The 14083-nt window shown below is 40.7% G+C and overlaps 1 protein-coding gene across 3 annotated transcripts; it reads right to left on the minus strand.

The window, feature by feature from the left end:
• Positions 1 to 2008: 2008 nt before the first annotated feature.
• Positions 2009 to 13532, minus strand: traf3ip2b (TRAF3 interacting protein 2b). Of its 3 annotated transcripts, none has more exons than XM_052101789.1 (9): positions 13362 to 13532; positions 10491 to 11116; positions 7498 to 7540; positions 7139 to 7200; positions 5568 to 5665; positions 5397 to 5465; positions 4844 to 4960; positions 4653 to 4727; positions 2009 to 2164 (listed from the first exon to the last, which is right to left on the minus strand). In XM_052101789.1, exons 2-9 carry the CDS (start codon positions 11101 to 11103, stop codon positions 2018 to 2020), a joined length of 1224 nt encoding a protein of 407 aa, XP_051957749.1. In that variant the 5' UTR covers positions 11104 to 11116; positions 13362 to 13532; the 3' UTR covers positions 2009 to 2017. The 3 variants fall into 3 exon arrangements, with proteins under 3 accessions (XP_051957749.1, XP_051957746.1, XP_051957748.1); XM_052101786.1 differs by having other exon boundaries at positions 7139 to 7203; XM_052101788.1 differs by lacking the exon at positions 13362 to 13532 and adding an exon at positions 12327 to 12553 and having other exon boundaries at positions 7139 to 7203.
• Between the last annotated feature and the right edge of the window lie 551 nt (positions 13533 to 14083).

Genomic DNA, 14083 nt, shown 5'->3' on the forward strand with positions numbered 1-14083 from the left:
GCAATGCACTGAAAAACATTAAGATATTTTGCACAGAGAACAGAACAACTGTTGAGAACTATTAGACTATAAATAAAAGTGTGTATCTGCATGTGCATAACTATTGCTAGCAGTACCAAAATGATAAAGATAAGAAATATTTATTTAAAAATAAGCAAGAAAATATACATTTGAAGTCAGACGTTTACATGCATTTAAGCTGAAGTCATTAAAACTCATTATTTAACCATTCCACAGATTTAATATAAGCAAACTAAAGTTTTGCCGAGTCGTTTAGGACATCTACTTTGTGCATGACATGAGTAATCTTTCCAACAATTGATTACAGACCGATTGTTTCACTTTTAATTGACTATATCACAATTCCAGTGGGTCAGAAGTTTACATACACTAAGTTAACTGTGCCTTTAAGCAGCTTGGAAAATTCCAGAAAATTGTGTCAAGCCTTTAGCCAATTAGCTTCTGATAGGAGGTGCACTGAATTGGAGGTGTACCTGTGGATGTATTTTAAGGCCAACCTTCAAATTCAGTGCCTCTTTGCTTGATATCATGGGAAAATCCAAAGTAATCAGCCAAGACCTCAGAAAATAAAACTGTGGACCTCCACAAGTCTGGTTCATCCTTGGGAGCAATTTCCAAATGCCTGAACGTGCCACGTTCATCTGCACAAACAATAGTACGGCAGTATAAACACCATGTGACCACACAGTCATCATACCACTCAGGAAGGAGACGCATTCTGTCTCCTAGAGATGAACGTAGTTTGTGTGAAAAGTGCAAATCAATCCCAGAACAACAGCAAAGGACCTTGTGAAGATGCTGGAGGAAACAGGTGGACGAGTATCTAGATCCACAGCAAAACGAGTCCTATATGGACATCACCTGAAAGGCTGCTCAGGTAGGAAGAAGCCACTGCTCCAAAACTACCATAAAAAAGCCAGACTACAGTTTGCAAGTTCCCATGGGGACAAAGATCTTACTTTAGGAGAAATGTCCTCTGGTCTGATGAAACAAAAATGTAACCGTTTGGCCATAATGACCATCGTTATGTTTGGAGGTAAAAGGGTGAGGCTTGCAAGCCAAAAAACACCATCCAAATGGGTCTTCCAATTAGACAATGACCACAAACATACCTCCAAAGTTGTGGCAAAACGGCTGAAGGATAACAAAGTCAAGATATTGGAGCGGGCATCACAAAGCCCTGACCTCAATCCGATTGAAAATTATTGGGCAGAACTGAAAAAGCGTGTGTGAGCAAGGAGGCCGACAAACCTGACACAGTTACACCAGTTCTGTCTGGAGGAATGGGCAGAAATTCCAGCAACTTCTTGTGAGAAGCTTGTGGAAGGATACATAAACATTTGAACTAAGTTAAACAATTTAACGGCAATGCTACCAAATACTAACAAAGTGTATGTGAACTTCTGACCCACTGGGAATGTGATGAAAGAAATAAAAAGCTGAAAGAAATAATTCTCTACTAATATTCTGACATTTCACATTCTTAAAATAAAAGTGATCCTAACTGACCTCAGACAGGGAATGTTTACTATGATTAAATGTCAGGAATTGTGAAAAACTGAGTTTAAATGTATTTGGCTGAGGTGTGTGTAAACTTCTGACTTCAACTGTACTACTCTATGAAAAAAAATGCCATTTTCTAAAAAAATCACAGTTAAATAGAAACATCCTCAAATGCTTCACAAAATATAGTAAAAAAAATAATCAAAGCTATCGTTCTCATAATTTATTCATTTCTGACTGATCTTTCTACACCAGATTCCACATTTATTGTAAATTAACAATGGACAACTTTTCAAACTGCATAGTACTTGTAGAGTCAGTTTACATATAAATGATTTCACAAATGATTAATTTACACAGAAATTAATTGTACTCATGTTTCACCAATGACCCCAAAATATGTACTCCATGCAGCAGAAATAGTACGAGAGGTATGACATTCCGAACACAGTCCAGGTGTTTCCATGACGTAAGAACCTCTTGCCTATTGATGCTACAAGGGAATTGAAACTATCGTGGGCAAAGGGCCGACCGGAGGCGGATTATATTTCTCCACGCGCATTAACCTGCGCAGAATATCGTCTCGATCTCTGGGCCAGCTGTAGATATGAGTATTCTGCAACCAAGTGGGAACATAACTCTGCAAAAGAGAAAATACTACAGTTCAACATGTCAATGTGGCATCTTCTGCAACAACCTGTTGAAATAAACAGAATTTAATGTCAAGTGTGAAGTGTCCTGCTCCACTAGTGGTGGAACAGAATTGCAAAAATAAAGTCTGTTTTCAATAAACCCTGCCCATCTGCTCAGAAACCGCCACAAACGCACACCCCATAGAGCTGTTCAGCCGTGACGTCAATTTATAGGCGAACCCGAAAGTCATTATTCGAGGGTTCCCTCTGGGTTTTCTTCTGGGTTTTTATAATCGCAGTTTTGAACTGCTGAGTCGGACTGAATGGGTCATGAATTTCTGAAATGTATGATGACAGCGGAAGAGTTATTTATATTCATGGTCGGAGAAACTATAACCCAACCCCTAACAGGGTATCCGTGGTCCTTAAAAAGTCTTAAAGTGCACCTATTATGCCCCTTTTCACAAGATATAATTTAAACCTTTGGTGTGTCCAGAATGTGTCTGAGAATTTCAGCTCAAATACCCCATGGATCATTTATTATACCATGTTGAAAATGCCAATATTTGAGTGGGAATAAAAATGAGCTGTTTTTGTGTGTGTCTTTAAATGCAAATGAGCTGGTGCTCCCCGCCCCCTTATTCCGAATAGGGCGGAGTTTTGGCATCTCTACTTCAGATAACTAGACATCATAAGCAACATGACTAACAGTGAAAATAGCCCGATATATTTGAACCGGAGTCAGACACTGATGAGGGAGAGACTCTGTCAGAACAAACAACTTTGAGAATGAACCAGGAAGTTTCCGAATGGTTATTTTATACATTTATTTATTTGTTGTAGAGTTTTTTTCAGCAGTTTTGCAACGATGGATGAGCCCCACACACACACACACACAAAACATGTTCTATAATGAAACACACACAAACAAACAAACATGACGGTGTCCCTCAACAGTCACGGGCGGGGCCTGTATTAAGTGACGTCACTTTGTACAGAATCTGCGAACGCCGTGTTTTGAGACAGTGCTTATGATTAATGGGGATTTTAAAAAATGGACTGGGTGGATTTTTGTCATTATAGGGTGGTTGTGTACACACTGCCAACACACATTTATGTTCAAACACCACGTAAAAGTGAATTTTTGCATAATAGGTCCACTTAAGAATTTCTTAAATTAACTTTTTAAAATTTAAGGCCATAAAACGTCTTGAATATCTTAAATTAGAAGTCTTACATTTCGGCCGTGAATAGAGAAGACGGTTAAAACAGCAGAATCTGTCAATCATCTCTCTCTTTCTCTCGTGCAGCCGTCATTTAGCAGCTGACGCTTGTGTTTAGTGTGAGTACGCACAGGGAAGTGCATTTTTACTGAACATACGATGTTACATTTGTATAAACCTAAATCTTTATTTTGTGTCTCTAACACTTTCGCTCCTGCTTATAATCGACAAAGCTGTCAACGTTATAAATTTGCAAGGTTGGAGCGGTGTGTTGACGGCTTTCAGATCATCTTTGACAATAATTGTAAAGCTAACAGAACTACTCATCTGCTGAGTTACACCTGTAATATCTCTCATCTCCATCTCGCTAGATCAAGGGCTACCAACACAATTGACACTGTTCTCACGCCCTCACGTCACCCGTCCCTTTTCTCACGCAGTGATAACATCGCGGAGCAAAGAGGACACTGACAGCGCACGGACAGACAAGACCGAGCAGCGCTCATGATGCTGCAAGTTATTCAGACCAATCATGCCTCTCCCTCTCCTTCATAATTTAATCTGTTAAATATATAAAAAACATGTCCAGAAACATTCAAGTAGTCTCAGTGGTTTTGTATTTACCAGCTAATGAACTAATGTGTTTTTTGTATTGTGAAAGTGGTCTTAAATTTCACTCCTTCAAACCTGCAGTTACCCGGATTATATACTCTGCACCCATCTACTGAGGTACTTCAACTTGGGAATTAACATATCTTGCATTTGAACATCATATTTACGGGCAAATTGTCATCATTTTTTTTCTACATTTCTGTTGAAGGGTCATTGTGGGTTGTGAGTGCCCACGAAGGATAGTCCTCACGCATCCTCCGAATTCCCATGAATGAAGGTCGCATTCGAAGCCAACTCGCTTTTCTGAAACGAGACAGCCTCGATGACGTGTGTGGCTGACAAACGCGACCTCCGGAGGACACAGCCTTCCAAACGAGACACAGTGAAACTACGAATGGTTTACTTGTAGTTGACTCTGCGTAGGTTTGGTTTTTCTTGGATACGAGAAAGTCTACACCTTTAATTCTCAATTTCTTTTGCATACATGAATGTACACTTAAAACATGAGTACATCTTACTTTTTCAATTAGGCTGCAAAATATATAGAACATGTGGGACAAGAGTAACCAGTTTTGTTGTTTAAGAAGCATAAAAGCATTCCTTGATCTGCCAAAATGCTTCAAGGTAAATTGCAATAACTCTGTAAATTTCACGGTCTTACCTTCTTGGCCCCTGGAAAGAGAATGGGAATGAACCTGTAGTTCCTGCAGCCGTTCTGAATGAACTCACTTTGTAGCTGACAAAGAGAAAAACAGAACAACTCTAAAATATCAGCAATATCCCGTCTATCATGGCTGAACCCCAACTCCCCGCACACACACACCTTTTGCCCACCATAAAAGTTCAAAGTACCTGTTTGTGAATGTAGACTGTGTCTGTTGTCCGCTCGTCATTGTCCATATTCATCTTAATGCCTGTTATGGTCTCGTAATACCTCAAGCTAATGATGATGATAATTAGGTAGTCTTTCTGCAGGTAGAAAGATATGAGAGATGCTGATTATGTTCGTAAAGGAAAATTAGCTTACTTAATTACTACTTACTGAATACTGCACAGTATTTTCTAAATCTTGCCTACACAGTTTTTAAAATAGTAAGTGAAACAGTATGCAATGATACACATTCAATCTACGCAACTAGGAATGTGGCTTTGGCTCAGGTGGTAGAGTGGTTTGGCCACTAATCACAGGGTTGGTGGTTCGATTCCCGGCTCACATGACTCCACATGCCGAAGTGTCCTTGGGCAAGACACTGAATACCAAGTTGCTCTCAGTGGCAGACTAGCACCTTGCATGGCAAGTTTAAACAGCGCTATATAAGCGCAGACCATTACAGTATATCCTGTTGATTTGTCACACTGGAAATGGAAGGTCAGGTTTCAGACACGTCTCTGTATTTTCACATACCTCATTGAGGTATCTCTCCATGCAGTCGATTTTACTGATGCTGTTCAATTGTTGCTCAAAAACATCGATCTGTCAACACAAAGATTCCAGAATTCATTCAAATCCATATTTACATTAGCTTACACCAGAAAACAATAAAAAGTACTATTAAAAAAACGACTATTGGCGTACGTGAGTGTCAAAGCCGTTGTTTCTGAGCAAAGCTACAAACTTGATGACCTCCTTCAAATGCGCTTCATTGTCGGCCTCATATGTGACAAAAACTTTCCCTGTGAGGAAAAAAAGATGAATTAGATCTGAAATTTAGATCAAAGCAAAGCAGCTTACAGTGCAAACTCAGAACCATGTATGCTGATTTGTGGTCAAAACATACAAAGTCTAACATACAAAGAAGTTCTGTGATGGCTTGATCAACACTCGTGCATAAACCAGGCTTTAATCACACTGTGAAACTAGCGCTGCAGATGAAAAAGCATATATAGCCCCAAACACAAGATGAATAACATTACATTTGCCTCGGCGGCACGACATTTCGCTTGGACCACGAAAACATTTCGTTTGTTGACGAACAAACGAAAGGAAGAACCCTGGCATTGTTCTTTCTCTGCTGTCCGAGACCCGATTTGAACTGACCTGCAACCCATTCTTGGGTCGCAACCCACGGGTTGAGGAAAACTGGTCTATTATTATTGTTTCGTTCATTTCAGATAACCCTATCCCAAAATGGTACATGAAAACAAAGTTAACTGTGGTTGGTCACTTCACAGACAATAGCCACCTTTATATTATCGGGCTAAATGAGGGCGTGCCATGGCCAGTTGCGTTCCCACTGTCACTTCCGGGGCATCATCGAGCTGCCTCAGGGCTTTCTTGGGGCCAATGGGGAGTAAGGCGGGTCAATGTCAAAGGTGGAGTATCGCCGAACTTGCCAGGTTGTATATCCAGTGCACAACGGTAGAGTAAAAGAATTGCAGGTAAATACGTTAAAACATACAATGGATAAAGTGGTCCCCCAAAAGAAAGAACTTTCCATGGTTCGAGATCATGGACGGTGTGCTGGGACATCATCCCGCTGTTAGTGGAGAGACCACTCGGGACAGCATGGCAGTTACAGTCAGTTGTCAATGCTGACTTATCTTGCTAGCTAGCTAATGTTTACAAACAATATAAACTCGATATTCTAGATAACATGATACCTCAGCTTCAGCTTACCTCTTGCTTGTGAAATGGGCGGTGTTTGTGACGTTGGCACCAGGGCGGCATGTTAAAGCGGGGTTTTAGGGCAACGCTGCTGGGATTGCCTGATGGGGGGGAACGCAGATCGATTTTGGTCTCAAGGCTTGAGGGCCGAGGCTATTGGCCCCAGCTGGCCAGTTGATAGCCCTGGCTCACACTGGCCCAATAGTGGAAAAGCGGCTAATGTCTTTCTGTCTAAGTTGCCGGTTCTTTGGCAGAATAACCCGCAGTCTGGACCAGACTATATGCCGTCAGTCAAAAGTAGCGTTAACAACTGTCCTGAATTAGGCGGGACGTCCAATATTTTAGGTATCCCACATGACGAAGGGTCAGCAGATGACAAAAGGTGCAGTATTAAAGCGGTCAGACTGTGAAAGGGGATGCTTGAAGGGGACCTTGTTCCCTTTTCAAAACGCCTATTAATAGCTAAACAGCTGTCACATTCACTGTGTTATTTTAGGAGTTTTTGTCTTGTTGGCATCATTGAGACAGGAAATAGTACTCACTCTGCTCTTGAGAAAGGTAGGTGATGCCAGGACTGGCCTGTTTGGGTTTTGGAGATGCATAACTGCTGCAGAAACAAAGAAACCAAAGAGCCAGATATAGGCAACATGTCACTCTACCTGTACACGACAAGCTCAGACACAATACATTATAAAGTGCATTAGCATGCCCTGAGTTTTTTTTAACTAAATGGCAAATTCCATGTTTTATGGGTTTGAGGGCTGAATCATTACACTGTGCAAATAAAATGTTTTAAGCTGTTCTCAACCCAATCCGATCTTAATGTGTACCAAATGTAAATTATTGTATCTTTTGAGGGTTTTTTGTGTGTTTATATAACATAACAAATAAGTGAACTCACTCTTCAGAAAAGCCTGTATCCACTTGTCTGTAGTGTGCCGGGCCTGTGTAACATAAAACACATACATGCCAATAGAGTGTTCACACTAGCAACAAAAGTACCACGGTAAGGTTTATTTGGGACTTTTATCATGTTACAATGGTAAATTGTAATCATGGTAATCATTTTGCACTATGGTATTACCATCTTACACTATCACTGTATCATGCTTCCTTCGTTTTTTTGTAAAGGTGGGCTTGAATTACAAGACTTTGTGTAATAGTTTAATTAGGGCTGTCATTTTAACACATAGTGGTTTAATGCACATAACTGGTAAACTGGTAATCAGAAGGTTGGTGGTTCGATTCCCACAACCACCATTGTGTCCTTGAGCAAGGCACTTAACTCCAGGTTGCTCCGGGGGGATTGTCCCTGTAATAAGTGCACTGTAAGTCACTTTGGATAAAAGCATCTGCCAAATGCATAAATGTAAATGTAAATGTAAATCATGTTCCCGAACCGTAATAAGGAATATTCCTTCCAGCTGAACAATTCAAGCTTGATGTACCACCTGTTTTCAGTAGGGGGCAGTAAATAAAACACCAGCTGTGTAGGCAACGCACAATTTATACAGAGAACAAAGCACACTCAGGCCTGTTTGACACTAGCGACAGCACAACATCAAGACAGACGCATTCCTGCATTCACACACTGCTGGATGGAGAGCAATGCAGGGATCGTGTTTTTCTTAGTTTTAAAATAAGCTTAACTTGACACAGTGACATAAAAACTCTGTTTATGATGTGATGCAACAGAAGTGAGCCACTCCAAAAGTGTCCGTCTGACACAGGTGTGCATTGACACACTTTTAGAAAAGCCCTAATATCTTGGACAGATTTGCTAAATGGATTGCTATGGACTGTAGGCCAATGATGGGCTTATGCTCCGTAATCTGGAAATAAGTACCGGTAATATATTACATTCTAATGCTTTTACTCGTCTGTCACAATAATTACATTTATAATAAATATAATATTTACACTTAAATATAATAACTAAAAATAAAATAATTAAAATTACATATTTAAAATTACATAATTTAATAATTATATTTTGCCTTCAGCAAATATTATGCAATTAATTCAGTTAGTCTGCATATTATGTAATTCATACGATGACAACTTTTAATCGATTGACAGCCCTAATTAAATCTAAAAATATGAATTCCTAAATTTGTTGTATATAAGTAAACTTGAAATCAAAATTAACCCTATTTTCTTTATCCTGGTCTTATTTTGAATGAGTCATCACTGCATATTATTCCAAAGAAATCCTTAAGTATAATAAAAGGAATTACTTTCCTTTTTGGTTGATGTTACGAATTCCTCTTATTTTTCAGTCCCTCTCCTCCAATCACCAGGCTGCATTCTGGTATATACTGTAATGCCCACTTTTCACCATCCAATCAATTCCTAATGAATAAAATCAAGTCCCGCACTACATTTTGTATTTTTTTGTTAAATATCCTGTTTCACTTAAAAATATGTCCAATTATGGAAGTAAAATGGGTTGGGAATGGAGCTTCACGTTGACAAGAAAAGTAAAGGTTCGGATTAGAAGCAAAATGTATTTTACAGACTGATGACACAGGAGAACTTTAAAAACAATTCTGTGATAGGGTGGAGGGCAGGGCGGGGTCGTGATGCTACACACCCGGCCCCTAATCAGGCTAATCAAGCCTCAGAGAGGGATAAAGGCCGACTGGTGACTGCAGTGGGACAGAGAGAGAGATTTACGGGCAGCTGTCCGACACCTGTGTGTGTTTGTCTTTTGGTTGAGTTTCATATTAAAATATTATTTATATTGTCAAGCCGGTTCTCGCCTCCTCCTTTCCCATTAATCTCTACACTGGTGCCGAAACCTGGGAAGGAGGAGGGATGTGCTGTAGTAGAGTCCTCGCCGCTACCATCTGCCGGATGACGGAGGGGCCCGGCCGCCTGAGAGTGGACGAACGGCCGCCGACCGCAAACGGAGAAGGGGCTCCTAACCGATTGCCTGGTGCGTTCAGGGCCGCTGCCAGGGTGGAGGAGACCACTACTAGCCACTGAAATGTGGCGGGGTATGAAACCGCCGACCGTGAGCGGGGAGGGGGTCCTGGCCGACCGCCTGGAGCGGGAGAACTGCTGCCAGGGGTGGGGGAGACCCCTTCTGTTCCCCGAGAACGCGGTGGGGCATTCCGTCCACCAGGAGCTGGAAGACTGCATCCGATCCGTCCGGGGAGGTGAGGCTGTCGTCCATTGGGGAAGTGGCCGAGGATAAAGCTATGGTGTATCAGAAAACCAGCGAGTACGTTTTTTTTCTTCTCTCTCCTATCTCCCACTGCTGCACCATGTTGTAATTTCTTTCTCTTTTTTGAAATGTTTTTGTTAATTTGGCACTATTGCCGTTACGGCGTGTTTCCCTCCACTTGTCCCCTCCCTCATCCAGGTAGACTGGGATGACCTGCCGGCTCCAAGGCCTGAGAGAATGAGGGAGGAATGTGACAGGGTGGAGGGTGGGGCAGGGTTGTGATGCTACACACCCGGCCGCTAATCAAGCCTCAGAGAGGAATAAAGCCCGACCGGAGGCTGCAGTGGGACAGAGAGAGATTTAAGGGCAGCTTTTCGACACGTGTGTGTTTGTCTTTTTGCTTAGTTATTCATTAAACAATTATTAATATTGTTAAGCCGGTTCTCGCCTCCTCCTTTCCCTTTAACCCCTTTACAAATTCCAACAAGACTTTTTCATTCTCTAGTTCTTCAGAAATCCATCTATGTATTGTTGTTTTAAAGAACCCAGAAACCAAAACACTGATCTGAAGGGACCTACTGTACAATGAAACCTCAAGAAATGTTTTAATCTCCGATTAAATATATAGCAGCTTTTTGAAGAACCATTGAAGAACCTTTATCTTTAAGAGTAAAACTTATATGCTTTTCAATCACCTTTGACGGTAAGTTTCTCTTGCAACATACCTGAGTGTCTGTACGGCAGGTGATGTCCAGGCCTGGAGCTGCAGTGATGGACAGGAGCCGCGTGATGCTGAGGTGGACCATACTGACTGCTGCACGGTGGATGGTGGTATGGACCGGGGTAAGAAGGCGAGAGGTGAGGGTGTAAATGTGCTGATGGAGGAATTGAATGAAGAGATCTAGGTTGTTCTAGACTAGTGAGACTCGGACTACAACTGCCTGGAAGCGAGTGAGGTCTGCTGGGATAGAAAGAACCACCATCTGAGAGTGTCTGGTAGATGCAAGAGGGTAGACTGTGAGGAGATCCAGATCTGTGCACTAAACTGTAACTCGAGTGCTGCCAGATGTCAGGGTTGGCTTTTTTGGATTCCTCCCAGCTGGGGTAGGGTGTCTGATGGGCGTGTTTTGCAAACAGATGGTGTGGTAAAGGATTGTGGCTGACTGCGTCATGTTGGTGGATCATGTGACATTCTTCTGATGTTCTTGAAAAGGTTGTGGGATGGTTCTTGTTGTTGTGGAGTTCTGGCAGAAGTCCTGACTCAAATTCTTCACTCCTAGTTTCGTCATTCTCCTCTGGAGAGTTTAGGGATATGTACTGCTGGCTGAGGCTGGCCATGTGGGTCGGAAATCTGAAGAAGAGAACCAGCACCTCATATTTGTCTATTTTGTGGAGATTTGAACATTAGTTTCTAGCTTTCATACCTTTAATGGTAATGGAGCCTAAAACGGACCTTGAATTTACATTAAGATGCTGACTACCACAAATCCAGGGCATGCTGAGTGTCTCCAGTCCGGTCTCCTAAGCAACCAAATTTTTCCAGTTGCTAGGGAGGGTAGAGTCACATGGGGTAACCTCCTAGTGATCACTAAAACGTGGTTCTCGCTCTCGGTTGGGCGTGTGTGTGGATGCCGCAGAGAATAGCGTGCAGCCTCCACGCGCTATGTCTCCGCGGTAACGCGCTCAACAAGTTACATGATAAGATGCGTGGATTGACGGTCTCAGAAACTATTCCAATATGTACAACTAAGTAGTTTAAGGGTGAACTGAGACCGACTCCATTACATCACTCACAGTGCATCATGGGAGTGGGCGGTCGCTCTGAGGCACGCTTTGTGGGTTTTTTGCCAGCAGTGCTCTGATTGGTGGATCGTTCTCTGCTGTACCATGGGTAATGTAGCTGTTTACCATGAATTCCGCTATCAAACACAATTTTTAAACAATAAAGTTGAGATAACGCAGGCGGTTGGCTTCAACGGAAGCATTTACCATCGATGAACAACCATATATCTTTGAAAATCAATTAGTCTATGGGATAAATCAATGGGAATTTTACTTCCGGAACCAGACGGTTGCGCTCTATACACCGGAATTGTAGAAATTCTGCTATTAAATTCTTTTTTTATGTAGTTAAAATAATGCAGACTAATGACTTCACCTCGGAGCTCACGGTAGGTCTGTCTTTAAAGGTATCTTTAAAGACATTTGGACTGTTTTGCTCTATTATAATATAATATAATAATTTTGCACACATTCCCTTGCTCGCCAGAAGAGGCGGAGTTTGTGATGGTTTTCTTTTAAGTTGTAGTTAAAATGGTTGGAAATGTAACTCTGAAATTGCCACAACAGTTATTAAATGTGTGAATTAATAATGAACTGATTGTTTTACTACAAATTCAAAAGTATATGAAGCTATTTACGATCACAGCGAAGTATGTACTTATAGATGTATACTAATTAGGAAGCAGAATTTAAACTATTTTTCCATATAAATACACCATCACACATCTCTCTTCAGTCAACAAACAATTAAGTATGAAATGTTACTTCTTCAAACTTACCAAAGGTTTCAGTGTGCTGTAGGGCTTTACAAGTAACTGGAGCAATTGTGAAGTATGCGCAGGTATGAGAACATGTTTGTGCCTGCTGTGTTTGATAAAGCACAAACTGAAAGTGGCCAGTGACCGGGTATTATAGATAAGAAAGAGGTCAGTGTTGTTTTGTGCAGGGGAAAAACTAGGCCTAAATGCATCATCCTCCCATGCATCGTCCCTTGAGCAGCGGTAAATAGGGCAAACTGCATTATGACTCTTTATCTCTATATGACAGAATTCTGCAGCTTGTGCAAAACTCCAACCACAACTGAGAGATTGCCATACAAGCAGTTTACACAAAAACAACAACCTTTATGCAAAATACAACCATATTATGTGCAAAGAGAGCAAATGTGCAAATAAACCAAAGCTCTGAAGATTGACAAAGTTGTGTATTTGATGCAAAAGTGAATAATAAGCAATAGAAAAAGCAGTTTGACTGACAGGAAGAGACATTCTGATAAAGGTGTGTGTTCGTGCTTTATCTTGATAATCTGATTCAAATGCTCAATAACTTACAAATGTACCAAGAATAGGCCACACAAAGACACAGATAAACAAACACACACTCACTCACTCACTCACGCACGCGCGCGCACACACACACACACAGATAAACACTCACTCGTATGCAACTGTATTATACGTATCAATACAAAACATATTAAAATAATTAAATATGACTTAAAATGATTAAACATATAATGCATTGTGAAGCATCTTTGAGTGTGTGAACGGTGGTATATAAATTATTATTACTCCTACAGTATTAGTAGATGTTGTAAATTAAGAAATGGGATTAGTTTAATAAAAATAAAAAAATATTAATTATATTTATTTAATTTATTATTATTAAGTTGCATTATTTAATAAGATTTAAATAATATAGGATATATGTTACATTTAATTGTATGTTTTAAAAATGAAAGTCAAACAGACAAACTTTGATCTGTGATCTGCTGGTTTAATCCTGAAGAAGATTCTATGAGGAGACAAACTCACCTGAGCGCGAGCAGCGGCAGTCACACACTTCAGATCTCACAGATCGCTTTGCGTTTCATTCGACATCTACATTCGTCTTTCTTTCTCACCTTTGACAACGATTACACTGAATCTAAAAACCTGGAGTCAAAAATAGTTTAATACCTGAGGTAATATCAACCAACAGCATAAAGTGCGTCGATTACGTGTCGGAGGAGGGATGGTGAAACATGATTGGTGGAGGAAAACAACACATGACGAACAGGCGAATCCTGCCATGATGTACAAAACTGATGTAACAAAATATCCTACACAAATATTGACCATAATATTACCTTGTTTTTCTATATATACGATGGTTAAACGTGTGTGTGTGTTTGGGATTGTCCTTTGTTTCGTTTTTTTCTGCATTTCAGGTATGCTGCCAATCAAGTGTGATATGCTGATAAATAACTCTCATTTGTGTGTTCATCATCGCTATATTTTTTTATTTAGATCAACATAAATGCAGATAATAAACATGGATAAAGGAGCATTGTTGAAAACAACTTTGTACAAATGAACGGAGCTGTGTTGATTAGTCTGACTGACAGAGACTGCGTATTTAGGCCACGCCCACACCGGGGAAAACAATCCAACCGTCTCCATTGACTTTGCATTGCGAGAGGCTGCCTCCTTGTCATTTATGATTTATAACAAAAAACAAAACAATGTCTAAAAGCTGCTGTGTGACAAGGTGTACA

Source organism: Xyrauchen texanus, chromosome 32 (assembly GCF_025860055.1).
Source record: "Xyrauchen texanus isolate HMW12.3.18 chromosome 32, RBS_HiC_50CHRs, whole genome shotgun sequence".
In the NCBI taxonomy this organism is placed as follows: domain Eukaryota; kingdom Metazoa; phylum Chordata; class Actinopteri; order Cypriniformes; family Catostomidae; genus Xyrauchen; species Xyrauchen texanus.

Excerpts from the sequence above, each read along its gene's own strand:
- traf3ip2b (XM_052101786.1), bottom strand. The coding sequence starts at position 11,103 with ATGGCCAGCCTCAGCCAGCAGTACATATCCCTAAACTCTCCAGAGGAG. Across the intron at positions 7,541-10,490 it reads CCTGCCGTACAGACACTCAG|GCCCGGCACACTACAGACAA; the intron begins GTATGTTGCAAG and ends TATGTTACACAG. Across the intron at positions 2,165-4,652 it reads TCTTTCCAGGGGCCAAGAAG|AGTTATGTTCCCACTTGGTT; the intron begins GTAAGACCGTGA and ends TCTCTTTTGCAG.